At 44.7% G+C, this 14,656-nt stretch overlaps 1 protein-coding gene across 1 annotated transcript in view; it reads right to left on the minus strand.

The window, feature by feature from the left end:
• The window catches only part of COL27A1 (collagen type XXVII alpha 1 chain), a 253,068-nt gene that overhangs the window by 5,369 nt on the left and 233,043 nt on the right, over positions 1-14,656 (minus strand). Inside the window, exons 50-59 of the mRNA XM_081846708.1 lie at positions 12,676-12,729; positions 11,426-11,488; positions 8,628-8,681; positions 7,088-7,162; positions 5,359-5,421; positions 5,215-5,250; positions 3,399-3,425; positions 2,427-2,492; positions 791-959; positions 261-370 (exon numbers count right to left, since the gene is read on the minus strand). Of these exons, the coding sequence (XP_081702834.1) occupies positions 261-370; positions 791-959; positions 2,427-2,492; positions 3,399-3,425; positions 5,215-5,250; positions 5,359-5,421; positions 7,088-7,162; positions 8,628-8,681; positions 11,426-11,488; positions 12,676-12,729 (717 nt within the window). The remainder of the gene's footprint in view (positions 1-260; positions 371-790; positions 960-2,426; positions 2,493-3,398; positions 3,426-5,214; positions 5,251-5,358; positions 5,422-7,087; positions 7,163-8,627; positions 8,682-11,425; positions 11,489-12,675; positions 12,730-14,656) is intronic.

A 14,656-nucleotide genomic window follows, 5' to 3' on the forward strand; every position in this document is an offset into this window, starting at 1 on the left:
TACCATTACCTATTTATTTCTTTTCAAAAATACTTACATACTTACATACTGCTTAATCAAACATGTCTCTAAACTACTTACACGAAATATTATAAAATATTAGAGAGAAAACAGCAATAAAGTCTAACCTAAAAAAGCATATTGCCTGTCGCTACACAATTAAGAGCCAGAGAGAGCCCATGAATTTGCTGCTGCAAACCGCACAGCAATCCACCAGTATATCCAGACCTATTTTTGGTCCACGGATGCCTCAAGCATACCTTTGAGGCAGTGATGGGGCTGAGGCAAGTCTGTCCCCCTTGGGTGAAGTTACAGGTGACTTGAATACTATCTGAAGAACAGCCCAGATTTGGGTCGATCCAGTACGTTCCTGAAGGAGAGAAGGGACTTGGCATTATTTATTTTTTAGGAAGACTTATGCACCACTTAATCCAAAAAACCTAGCAATAAAAACAGATATACAAAACAAAGGTATGTAATAAAATTACACCTATGGGTAATTGCATGCCTAAATACTTTGTTTTGTTTTAAAAGCAGGCATTGGAAACAGTACAAATGAAAGGGCCTGACATCCTAAGATGCAGCAGGTGAAAGCCATTTACCTGCGACACCTTTGCTTCCTGATGTAAGAACGAGGGTGGAATGGGGTCTTCATTCACAAAACCTTCAATGCAAAATACAAAGCGCAGGTGCTCTCTCTCTCTCTCTCTCTCTCTCTCTCTCTCTCTCTCACACACACACACACAATGATGCACTGTGGTGGATGCTGGCCATGTGGATTAACACCTACCATCCTGCATCTTCTGTTCACAGTTCATGAGATCTCTACAGATGCGCGCAGGGTTCTCCTTGGTTCCAAGGGGTCTCTTGATGCTCTGGATGAGGGTGCTGAGGTAGTGCAGAGTCTTAAAGATCTCCCCTCCCTGGTCCATCACTGGAAGGTCTGAATGTTGATAGCTCTGGAGAGGTGGAGGGTGGGGAAGAGGAACGCAAGGGAAAGTAAGGGCCTCTCCAGGCATCTTTGATGTGCATTCATGATGACTGGATTCATGATGCTTTTGCAAAGACTCCAGGACAGATTATTTGCTTTGTTTCCAATCTGAGCGTGTCCCATAGCTTCCTGCTGAAATCCTGTGGCTTTTCATTCCACTGATATTCCCAATATTCCCAGGTTTGGTGGCTGCTTTAGGGCAGCGGTTCTCAACCTGTGGGTCCCCAGATGTTGTTGGACTACAACGCGCATCATCCCTGAGCTCTGGCCTTGCTAGCTAGGGGTGATGGGAGTTGCAGTTCAATAACATCTGGGAACCCACAGGTTGAGAAAGGCTGCTTTAGGGCAAGAGTGCCCCTCCACGTGGCAATAGTGCAACAATGTTTGGGAAGCATCACAGAAGAACTAATGAAGTGGAATGATTTGTGGACAGAGCAGTATAAATCTACCACTAATGCTCTGTTATTATGTAAATTAGGTACCCTCAACCTTTGCAGATCCAGGACCCAATTTTAAGCCAAACATGCATTTGGGGGCCCATCTCTTAATCTTTTTACTATATATTTGCATGGTGGTTGTGCTCCTGTTGCAACCCACCTTGGGCCAAGTCTTGACCCACTAGCGGATCCTGTTCCACCAGTTGAAGACCCAGCAGGGCAAATTACATGTTGCAGAACACACCCACAAAAGCCCCCACCGAGTCTGGAAGGCCCCTAAGCAAGTGATGGGTTGCTGCTAGAAGGTTTAGCCTAGAAAGAGATTATTACAGGGAGGTGTTTGAAGGACTGTACAAAGAAAATGGACTTTTGTGAGGAAAAATTTGAATGTAAGGAATTATGTTATGCTACAAACATTATCTGGGATGAAAATAGTTAACTGTGTGATGAACACAGGGTAGGAGTGGAGGAACCCTGGTCCTTTTAAACTCCTAATACCAGAGGAGCTGCAATGTATGAGGGTTCAGGAGGCAGGTCTGCCAAGAAGCAGGTAGACTGTTTTAACAGTTCCAAAAGAGCTGTTTTGGCTACATCAGCCTTTGCCAATCAGGTGCCCTCCAGATGTTTTCAACAACCGCTCACATGACCCCCCAGACTGGCAGAGTTTTTCAGTTATAGCAGTTAACAGGAGAGCCCATATTTTCTATAAGGTCAGGAGAATTGTTGTTGAATAACCTACCTGCAAGTTTGTACTATATCTTAATGAGATTATATTACTTTATGTATAGTTGGACTGGTGCATCACTAGGATATCTATTTATTTTTTTACAAGCTGTTTATATATTTTCTAAAACAAACAAACAAGATTGCATCCAACTAAGTTCTACTTAGTGTGGGCCCTCAGCCATGCCTTGTATCCTGCTCATTTCCATGGCGACTGCGCAGGAGAAAATCAAACGGGTCTTTCTGAAAGGATTTATGAGCTTCCTATGACATACCTCAGACTTGAACACAGTGCTGGAACTCATCACTGTTTGGAAAGCTGCACCAAACCCATCTTGCTGCTGGGGAGAAACACAGGAAGAAGACATGGTAGAGTTGAAGGTGAAAGATGGACCAGGAATTAGCTCTGCCTCCTGAGGTGCCTCAGATTTGGGATTAAGGGTCTAACTGTACAGGCCATTCATGCTACCCTTGCTGTTTTTCAGTGCCAATTGCTGTGCCTGTTGGATTTCAGAGATTAAAGCTGGGGAGGCACAGTTCAAACCTGCCTTTCCAGCATGCTGTGCTCTTGATAACAACCCACACATTCACACACCGAGCTGGTGCTAGGGATGGGAGATAAATAATTTGATTTTATTTGCGTTTTAATAAGTAGCTGCCCAGTCTGCATTTTCTGACCCGGTACACAAACCGAAACACATTGTCCTTCAAGACTGACACTTCTCTAAATGTTTTGATGCAGTTCCTCAAACGATGTTTACAACACATGAAAGCAAATATATTCGTGAAAATACGCAAAAATGCATTGTGTTAGGGGGAAACAGCTTGCAAAAATGCCTTTATTGGAGAAATTTGCACTAAGATTCGGACAAGTTTTCCTGAGGATTTTTAAGTATTTTCTTTTTACAAATCGCTGTGGAAATGTTGAGAACTGAATTTAAGACCTACTGTACAAAGGTAAAATTTACATTCATTGTTCTGTCCATTTTTGCCTCTGGCCTCACCTACTACTGGCATGTGGCCCTCAAGTGGTTTGCCTAGAAGGTAATGTGGCCCTTTGGATGAAAAATATCTCTAATCTCTGCTCTAAGGGATGGTGGTGCCTGCAACACAGGACAACACTTTAAAACAAAATAAAAATCTGGTGACCTAGTCATATGTATAGTTTTCCAAGAGCCGATACAATTTCTTTCAGTGGTGTCCCAAAACACACGAAATCACAAGCAGAATGAAATTTCAGAACTTACCAATGTAGCCAGCATTACTGGGGGACCCTACAAAGTCAAGAGACAAAATGATGTGTCATTTGCACCAAGCATGTCCCTTTTGACATTGCCCTTAATTACCATTTTTAGTAAATAATTTAATGCACTGAAAATGGGGACTGGTTGACCTACTTCTTTGTTTTCTCTGTGGTCAATTCAATATGCACCCACCCACTTCCAAAATACCCCCAATTTCTACAGTAAGAATTTGCAGATTTGAAGTTCAGGTATGCTTTGCAAATCAATCCAATTTTCTTCTACACCCACAACCACCCAACCACCCAATAACATACCTGTTGTTTACACCCCTTATTTGTGGTTTCATATAATTTTGAATTTTTAATGTCATTTTGTGGCAGAAGTATATGCAAGAAGGGAGACATCCATTCCCCCTGCCCCCAAATATCAGTCCTCTTTGCTCTTTCTCTAGCTTCAAGCATATATAACTTCTTATGCATCCATTTCCCCCACAGGTTATACAGTAAGCACACGATTTATGAGGAGGTTGCTTTCCGGGGATTGCACCTAAAGCCAAAATTGCTTATAGTCAAAACTCATTGGGTTCAATGGTGGGTGGGATCGCTCAGGCATCTTAAAGCAACATAGTAAATGCAACAACAATCAACTCAACAAAAACTTTAAATTACTGGGTCAATAAGTTTTAGCCCGGTTCCAAAATAACCTTGGTGCCAGCCATGCCTGTGAGAGGAGGGCATTCTACAGATGGGGTACCACCACAGAGTTACACCACAGCATATATAAAGGATCTTCACTGGATCCCAGTATGCTTCCGAACACAATTCAAAGTGTCGGTACTGACCTTTAAAGTCCTAAACAGCCTCGGCCCAGTATACCTGAAGGAGCGTCTCCACCCCCATTGTTTAGCCCAAACACTGAGCTCCTCCAACATTTTACTACAGTGGTATCTCGGGTTAAGAACTTAATTCGTTCTGGAGGTCCGTTCTTAACCTGAAACTGTTCTTAACCTGAAGTACCACTTTAGCTAACCCGTAACCGGGTTCCTTTGCAAATTGGGGGAGCGCGTCATAGGTCACAGGATTCACCCGCTTGTGGTTTTTGGAGGGGCCCCCGCTTCGCCGTAGCGGCAAGACCCAATTTCCGCGGAGCTAAATCCCTCAGAGTTAGAGGGAAGCGGCCATTACCGATGGCGCCGACCCCGGAAGTCCGGAAGCAAAGTTCTTAACCCAAGGTACTATTTCTGGGTTAGTGGAGTCTGTAACCTGAAGCGTATGTAACCTGAAGTGTATGTAACCTGAGGTACCACTGTATTTCTTTGTGCTGAAAGCCACCCAGAGTGGCTAGGGAAACTTAGCCAGATGGGCTGGGTATAAATAAAATAATACTAATACTAGTAATAATGATGGTGATGATGATCTTCTCCTAGTGATGGAATATTGAGAACAGAGTCTTCTGAAGTTCTTAAGGTACTGGTACTGGCAGTATAGGGAGCGGTAAATAGGCTTTAGGTACAGTATTTGGGTTCCAAGAAAGTGCGGGTGCAGGTTGGTGACTGAATGCTCCACTACTCAAATGCAAATTCCCTACGCATGTCAGGGAGAAGGCAAGACTAGAATCCGGGTCCGTGATATGCCAGATTTTTTTTTTTTTTCTTTTAATGTGGAGGGATTTCTCTTTGTTATGGAGGAGCTTTCAATCAGGTGAACCTGCATGCCTGCAGTCTTTACAGCCCAGATACAGTTTGACCTTCTTAGTGAGTAGCAGGTCACAGTGATAGGGAAATACAAAATGAAGTATAGACAATTTTCTAAACACATACCGGAGGTCCAGGGGGTCCTTGAGGTCCTTGGGAACCCTAGGAAGCAATGTAGATACATGTCATGTTTGCTTGTTCTACTTCAAAGAGGCTTGCATAGTTTTGATGGAAGCAGCAATCTTGCTAGAATTGCTCTGCCATACTCACCTTAGCACCCTGCAATCCCTGAAACACAAAAAAAGGAAGGAAGAGGGTGTGAATATGGGTCATTCATGGAAGATGCTTGGTGGTGGTTGAGATGTACTGGCGAATGTGAGAAAATGTTGCATGTTTGAAATCTGATCATGCACCAAAGTACCTGTCTGACGTTAAGATTTACTGTTAGTATTTTTCTGTTTTGCGTTTTGTTTTTGCTGGCCTTCAGATATCTTAAGAATTGCTGGTAAATGTCAACACACCCCAATTTCTTGACATTTAGCACTCCACACAGTATCCATACCTCTCTATGGAAAACGAGTTACTAGACTTTGAAAATTGGATGGGCATCTGATGTTCTAGCAAGTAGACACAAATGTGAAGTCACTTGGGGTTTAATGGCTTTGAGCTTTAAGTTTGCTTAAAGTGACACCAGCCATTTGGTCATGCCAACTCCTCCGATCTCTGGGAGCTCACTAAGGTGTACTAACAGAGGCTGACTGAGTCTGCCTGCAAGCAACTCTCCTTTATCACCCCCCAGTCTCTGAAATTTTACCTCTCACCCTCTGCAGTTTATTTCAGTATTCGTTAGGGATGTTGTTAAGTTTCTTTATGGCCACCAAACTGCAAACTTTTCATATGAAAGAACCAAAAGGAAGTAGCTATTAGCACATTGTTAAGTGTGGCTTCCATTTTAGTTTAACCATAGTTTAGTGCTATGTCTAAACTGCCTAAACTGCAGTTACATTGCGATAAGACAGTTTCACAATCCAGTTGAAGCTGGCTTGTTTCAGACAAACCATAGTTAGGTTAAACAAATCCCAGTTTGCCTGTCCAGACAACTGAAGAATTCATAGTTATGTTACAAAGGATACCAAATTTTGGTACATAGCAACATACGTAGTGGGAATGTCCACAAACAGAACAATTTTGGAATGAAGTTTTATCTCCATATCTCAGACAATCCCAGCAACCCCAGCATTTAGCTTTACTTCATTTACATACTTCAGATATGGACCAATTAAGAAGTAAGGAACTGATAACATATTTATCAACTGCAGTTAGAAGGGTAATAGCCAGAACTTAAGAGAATCTTGCAATTAATAAATATTGATCACTAGTATAATATAGTCTGGCAAAGAGACTTAACGGAAAAGCTGTTGCAAAAACTGAAGGTGGCAATGGAAGAGAAAAAACAAAATATTTTTTACACTGTATGGTGTGATTTTATTTAATGAAACAAATGAAACAACACATGGAAGAGAAATACCTACAGCAAACATTGTCATATGATGTGGATAAGCAGGCACTATTCATTAGCTCACTCCTACTAGTCTGTGCTTCCCAAGTTGATTTATTCAAGAATTCATTTTACTCGTTTACTATAATAGCCTCATTATTGTGCACTGTAGAATGATATGTTTAGTATTTTACTCCCTAATAATCCCCCCCTTTTTGTTAGTCAGGTCATGTTTTATGATTTATATCTGGACAACTTTGTAACAAGAAAACAACAACAACAAACAAGCCAAGGGTAACAAAATAAGGAAGTTAAAGCTTCAGGCTCCTCCTCACAGATTTATCATGACACAGCCATGATTTCCCTTCTGGCTTATTTTTTTATAGCCAAAAGCTTATGGAGGAGGCTGAAATCTGCTGTGGAGGACCAGCAGGTAGGAGGGGAGAGGTTCACCATTTGTCCCCCACCTTGGAAACTACCACATCAAATGTTTATAATTACCTGGTTCTGAACGTAGCCATAATAGAGCAAAGAACTCACCGTTTCACCATGACTGCCTTTGTCTCCTTTGGGGCCCTATATGGACATGGAGGAAAACACATAGATGTGCATGTCATACTGAAATCCAAAACATCCATGTGTTCAGATATATTATTTATTTTATTTATTGCGCTGCTATACTCCCCAGTAAACTGTTGCCTGACTGCCAAGTGTGGCTTGACTATTCAGCCGCTTTGCCTCTGCTTTGTGGCTGATTCACACATGAATGTGCCACTTGTCAAGCTCCATGCATAGGGGAAATTAGTGCATCCGGTTCCAGCTTAGCTTTCTCTACTCCTTAAGACATTTTCTACATGCGGGTTTTATGCACAGAGGGAGAATCTGCACATGGTTTACTACAGGCAAAGGAGCATACATTTAAATTTGCAGTTCTGAATTCTGGTGCTTAAAAATAAATAAATCAGAGCATGCGGGTCAAAGACAAATTGTGCGCCATGTGGGCACACTCCACATTTCATCTGAGTAGCAAAAGCTTACAGTGTCAGGGGTGGCAAATCCTCCCCCCTGTATTACACCTGCAAGGTACGGCAAATAACAGCTCTGAGGGATGGCAGAATTGCATGGAAGGTTGATCCCCATCCCTCCCCCAACAACACAATCCCAATCCAAAAAACCATAGTGAGGGAGATCTAAATCATGGATCTCCTGTATCCACATCTGCTTTGGTCCTGAGTGACAGGAACTCACGGCCAGTTGAAACTGTTGGCAATGGTGGCACTTGGAATCGTAGAATAAGAAGGGATCCCAAGCATCATCTAGTCCAACCCCCTGCAATGCAGAAATCTCAATACGCGGTCCCCCATCCAATTTGAATCCATACTGGACCCTGCTTAGCTTTGCAAATGTGCTATCAGTTTAAGGTTCTCAGGGAAGCCACCCTGAAAGTGGAGAAGGCACAGAGTCCCCAGGGGGTTGGATCTGGAGGAGGAGCAAGGCCCATGCAAAGCAGAGGATAAGCAGACCAGGAAGTTGGACATGCAGCAAAAGGGCTTTAAATCCAGTGGTGACTGGTGGCCAATGGGTCCAGTAGGGCAGAAGGCAGGGTGACCAAGAGCAGGTGGAGCTGGAGCCAATGTGAGGCAGAATCAACTCATTCTACTTTTGGCCCCACCCTCCTCCTTGCTGAGTTGTACAAGGGCAACACTGAGGCTAAGGAGGACAAGGAGGAGACTGATAATGCTGCCCCCTGGACAGATTGCAAGTAGAAGGACAAGTGGTGAGGGGGATTGGTGGAGGGCAGTCTCACTCACCCTAATGGACCAGCCCTCAGTGTTAAAACCTGGGTCCCTTGGAGCTCAACATTTCCAGAGTTAAGCTACCCAATGGGAATCAGGAAGGGAACCAAGGTAGTGTTGTGCCACCAAAACTGAACCCAGCAATGCATATTCCCTGAAAGTTGGGAGCGACTGATGTAGAGAACCCCCACACTTATTCCAGTATTTACAACCCAAGTCAGAATGAGCAGGAGACAGACACTTACAGGGCTTCCTGTTGGACCCCTAATCCCAAGTGGGCCAATAACGCCTTCTTTCCCCTACAGAGAACAAGAAAGGTTGGTAAATTTATTAAACTACCAGTACTTCCTAAGTACTAACAGTCCTAACAGACCTTTCTTTCCCTTTCTGTACTTCCCATTCACACCATAACCCACCTCCATTTTAAAGAGTGATTCCATCAGCTTCAGCTGGTGGCTCAGCTGCACCCCTGTGTGGACAGGGATAGCCTGACTTCTGTCATCTGTGCTCTAGTCACCTCTAGTTTAGATTACTGCAAAACATTATACAAGGGGCTGCCTCTGAAGAAAGTTCAGAAACTTCAGTTGGTGTAGAATTCGGCAGCCAAGCCACACACCAGGGCAGAATGGTCTAAACATAGAACACAAATTCTGGCATGACTGCACTGGCTGCCAATTAGTTTCTGGGCCCTACTCAAAGTGCTGATTTTGACCTATAAAAGCCAATTAGTTTCTCTGCCCAATTCAAAGTGCTGGTTTTGACTTATAAAGCCTTAAATGGCTCAGGACTGCAATACCTCAAGAACCGCCTCCTTCCATATGAACCTACTCGGACCCTGAGGTCATCTTCTGAGGCCCTTCTTTGTGTGCCTCCTCCAGAAGAGGTCCAGAGGGTGGCAACATGAGAACAGGGCCTTCTCTGCAGTGGCTCTCCAGGAATGCTCACCTGGCACTTAAAGATTTATGTAACATCCCTCTGCTACCAGGCCTTTGTCTATTAAACAATCTATGTAAGGCCTTTAAAACTTGGGGGGGGGGAGGGGTATTGTTTGGTTTGATACTATGCCATGTCTTTTTGTATTCTTATATTGTAAATGGCTCTGTGGTCCTTGGATGAAAGGCGGTATAGAAATTTAATAATGATGATGGTGATGATGACGATGGTGATGTTAATAGATAGGTTAAGACAAGGCCAAGTAGAAGGAGCGATATACCAGAGACAGGCTGGACTGCACTGTTTTGTAGAGTGCCCAGTTTAGTTATGGATAGTGGTGGCAGAGCAACTTGGCCACAGACCAAAGAGAAAAGGTTGCAGATATAAAAATGTGCAGGTCCACGTTATCTGGTACAGTCATGCTGTGGGGGGGGGGGGAGGCAGAGGTGCCTGGGGTCCGTTAGGACCTGTGGGGGGGGGAGCAGGGAGGCCAATGGCAGGCAGAACCAGAGCCAATGACAGGTGGAACCAACTCATTCTAGCTTTGTCCCTATTGTCCTTCCTGCTGAGTTCTACAAGTAGGACAACACAGAGACTAAGGAGGAGGAACCTGACAGGCAGTGCCACTCTCTGGATTGAATAGGAATATGAAGGCAGGCAGGTGGAAGCTGCCTGAGAGCAGGCTGAGGTTGGTGGGGAATTCCCCATGTGCCCTATTGGCCAGGCTCTACAGAATAGGAGAATACAGCCATAGAATCATAGCATCATAGAACTGCAGAGCTGGGAGGCACACTGAAGGTCATCTAGTCCAACTCCCTGCAATGCAGGAATCTCAACTGGATCATACATGACAGACAGCCATCCAACTTCTGCTTAAAAACCTCCAAGGAGAGTCTGCCAACTCCCAAGGGAGACTGTTTCACAGTCAAACAGCTCAGGAAATGGCAGGGAGTGGAAAGGATCAGGCTCAAACCACTGCAGTTAAGTAGGTGCAGCCCCTAGGTAAAGGGAAAGGGACCCCTGACCATTAGGTCCAGTCGTGACCGACTCTGGGGTTGCGGCGCTCATCTCGCTTTATTGGCCGAGGGAGCCAGTGTACAGCTTCCGGGTCATGTGGCCAGCATGACTAAGCCACTTCTGGTGAACCAGAGCAGCGCACGGAAACGCCGTTTACCTTCCCGTATTTATCTACTTGCACTTTGATGTGCTTTCGAACTGCTAGGTGGGCAGGAGCAGGGACCTAGCAATGGGAACTAACCCCGTCGCAGGGATTCAAACCGCTGACCTTCTGATCAGCAAGTCCTAGGCTCTGTGGTTTAACCCACAGCGCCACCCGCGTCCCCAGGTGCAGCCCCTACCTGGAAGTAAACCCCATGGAACTCAGTGAGGCTTATTACTGAGTAGCATGTATGGGACTGCACTGTCAATTAGTTTAGATCCACACTAAGTCGTGCTTGGATCCACTGACATCCATGGCACGGCACAGATCCAACTCAAAGCATTTCCCCTACCAGCCATTGTCCTCTTGGACTGCTGCTTCACCACAGCCTCTGTGGGTGGGTTCTAGGATGTCCCACCCACAAACGTGATCACAAACTTGTCTTCATAGCCAAAAGTGCCTTGTGTATAACAAGTTGTGGGTAAAAACTGGGTCCTTAGTTCCTCCATCTGCAGCCCCTGCTTGGATGGAAGTACCTGGAATGGGGTTGGTGCCTTTATCCCATGGTGGGACAAATCTGGCCAACTCAGACTTAAATCTCCACTGAACTTCCAGTGGTGGCAGGTGGTGCTCTTGTCTCCTCCCATCAGGGGGAGCTGCCTTCTTTGTCATCACAGAACATTTGTTTGTTCTAAACTGCAAGGCATTAGCAGGATGTGCAAAGAGGAAGACATATGCACGCACACACACAGTTTTACAGAGAAATCAGCTACAGAAGGGAGCTCCTCACTTGGACAGCTTCCATGCTGTAGCTTTTGCAACATGCCAGTTAATCCAGCACTGGTGCTTAATTACTATTCCAGCTGTTGCTGTCTGCTGCTTAGAAGATACCCCTAAGGAAGAGATGAGGATGCAATGGTTGATGAAGGGAATAAGATTTCTGCAACTTACCATGAAGCCCTGAGGACCCTTGGGGCCCTGGATTCCTTTGAACCCAGTATCTCCAGGAGGTCCCTGTAGGTATAAAAGATGGGTGTGGATTCCAGAAGGAACTTGGGTGGGCACATATGTGTTGTTCGAAAACAGGACGTGCACCCCCCCAATAATATAAAAGAAGACATGGATTTGCATAAAATCTGCATATTTTAAGTACATAAGAAGAGCCTGCTGGTCAATTGTTCATCCAGTTCAACATCTTCTTCTCACAGTACGTGCATAAAGCTCAAAACAGATTAGTGCCCTAGCACTTGAAGCATCACCAAGTGTTATGGTCTGCAGGAGACACCCTGACCTGTGGTGCCCTTGGGGAATATGGCTTTGGGAAGTGTTCTTCATCACAGGAGACAGGGCCTTCTCCGTAGTGACACCCCAGCTATGAAACTTCCTTCCTGCATACATCAGATTATCTCCCATGCTATGTTTATTCCACTTTAAGACCTATTTGTTCCAGCCAATCTTTGGAGCTCAAAAGACGCGCACACCCATCTGTATGATATAAAATGCTGATTATTGAAGGAGAACTTTGTACTATTGCTCTTTTTGCTTTCAATGCTGCATTTTTAGAGTTAGCTGCCCTGGGCTTTTAAAGGAGCAAAAGTGAGGGGAAAGGAAATATCAACAACTATCAACATCAAGAACTGTGCTGGGGTATAGCCAGCTCTGGAATGAACAGGGGCAGCTAAATACATCACCCCTACAGGTGAAGCACTCAAAAATTCCTATACAGCATCTGAAAAAACAAGTTTCTGCTACTCAGCATTAATTCGCAGAATTGTAGAGTTGGAAGGGACTCATAGGGTCACCCAGTCCAACCACCTGCAATGCAGGAATCACAGCTAATTCTTTCAAAAGGTAGGCAACCAACTCTGTTGGTTGCCTACCTAAGGGGACCTTTAATGTTGCCCCAGCCATGCCAAATAATTTTTTTCTTGTGTGAAGTTCAAGCACAGCTGGGGTAGCACTCAAATGAGCTGATCCCATGGAGAGGGGTCAAAGTCATGGATCTCCCAACAGATCAGCACCTCTCCTCCTAGTGGCATGGCAGGTCCTGGGTAACTGGCTTCTGCCAAGGTGGCCGGGCCAGGTAGATGTTAAGTCAACTGCTCAGCAACTGCTCATTCAAAAGCAGAGTGAAAGCAACACTTCCCTCGGTGAAAGTGTAAGCTTCAGTGATATGTTATTTATATGCACAGTGATCTCACCTTTGGCCCAAACAGCCCAGCAATCCCTGGAAATCCTGATTCACCGAAGTCTCCCTGGAAGTTTAAAAATAAAAAAAGAAATGAAAGGAAGTGTTCAAGAAGCTCAAGTTTAAAGGGCAAAGGAGGAGCAACTATGAGCTAAACTGTGCTTACAGAGGGAGGAAGATTAAAAATCCAGGTTTGTTTGTTTGTTTTGCAAATTTAGCAAGAGGTGGGAAGCATCTTCTTAAGCATAAATTTTGCATGGCCTGGTCCAGGACTAGAGAAATTGTTAAGTTTTTAAGAAGTACCCGGCAGGATCAGGTCAAGGTATCAATCTGGTCTAGCAGCCTGTTTTCCACACTAGCCAAAGCAAGGCACATATTAAATATCTCCAGCAACTGGCATTTCCTGGTATACTGCTGGTATACTGCTTCTGAACCTTGAAGTTCCATTTACCCTTTGGCACAGGCAGCAGCAGAGAATGCTCCTGTTTTTCGATTCACACTTTTCCCTGCAGTATGCAGTATAGCTGCATTTACACCATGCATCTGAAGCACGCACATCAGCAAATAATCCTGGGAACTGTAGTTTTTTAAAAAGGGTGATGGGAATTGTAGCTTTCTTAGGGTGTGCTTTAGATGTATGGTTATGTAGACCTCTCATGTAAACAATTGCAAAGCTACAACCAATCAATACACATCTTGGTCCAGCACCTAGTGCTTTTTTCTGGGGGTACTCAAGGTTACGAAGTGGACAGGCAAGGAAGAGTTTTTATATCTTAAAGGTAAAGACCCCCGACTGTTAGGCCCAGTTGCGGACGACTCTGGGGTTGCGGCGCTCATCTCGCTTTATTGGCCAAGGGAGCCAGCGTACAGCTTCCGGGTCATGTGGCCAGCATGACTAAGCTGCTTCTGGCGAACCAGAGCAGCGCCGTTTACCTTCCCGCCGGAGTGGTACCTATTTATCTACTTGCATTTTGACGTGCTTTCGAACTGCTAGGTTGGCAGGAGCAGGGACCGAGCAACGGGAGCTGACCCCGTCGCAGGGATTCGAACCGCCAACCTTCTGATCGGCAAGTCCTAGGCTCTGTGGTTTAACCCACTGTGCCAACTGCATCCCTTTTTATATCTTACATTGTCTTTAAATGCATTTCTAAGCTGCTTAATATTTTGCAGGTGGTGTACACTATGTTTGGTATAAAAACAGTATGAATTAAAAGAAAAATACAACCTAAAACCAACAGCACAATATAAACCCCACATGTACATAAAACAGAGTTTCAGAGGATTCACACACATGAACCAGGGTCAGGGAAAGCCTGGCCAGAAAGGTACATCTTCAAAAGACAACTGAAGAAACTGATGGTTGAAATCCTACAAATGGTGCAGTTTTGTTGGGTTGAAGCAAAATTCAGCATCAGATTCATTGGGTCAGGTTCAGTGGGTCAGCATCAGATTCATTGGGTCAGAGTCAATGGGTCAGCATCAGATTCATCCCCCATTAGCAGTGGGGGAAGCCCCTTTCTGTATTTATTTCCCATTGCTGCCGCAGATAATGACAGCAACAGCTGTACCAGGGCCGCCATTTTCTTTCCCTCACAATGCCCTAGCATCCTTCTGGATCATTGTGTGTACAAGGCAGGGGACGAGGGCTACCAATGGAGAATGACTTTTCTGGTGACAATTACACACACACACACACACACACACACACACACACACAGCACAAGAACAACACTTTGCATGAGATATTATGGGGAAAACAAAACAGGGGGCCAGGCTGCCAAGGGAAAGTGCTGTTGCTGCTTCCTGTGGTGGGAGCAAAATGTTTTTTAAAAAGGAAAAGAATGAAGCCATAGCATCTACTACTAACTCCAGACACCCACAAACCTGGAAGAAAATTTTGTTTGCCCTGAAGATAGTGGTGAAATCCCCCAAATTCTAATCATGTGCCAAAAATAATTCGACACCCACTGGGAAACCCTGCCTGCCCACTTTGG

Source organism: Podarcis erhardii, assembly GCF_964252035.2.
Source record: "Podarcis erhardii genome assembly, chromosome: Z".
NCBI classification, from domain to species: Eukaryota; Metazoa; Chordata; class Lepidosauria; order Squamata; family Lacertidae; genus Podarcis; species Podarcis erhardii.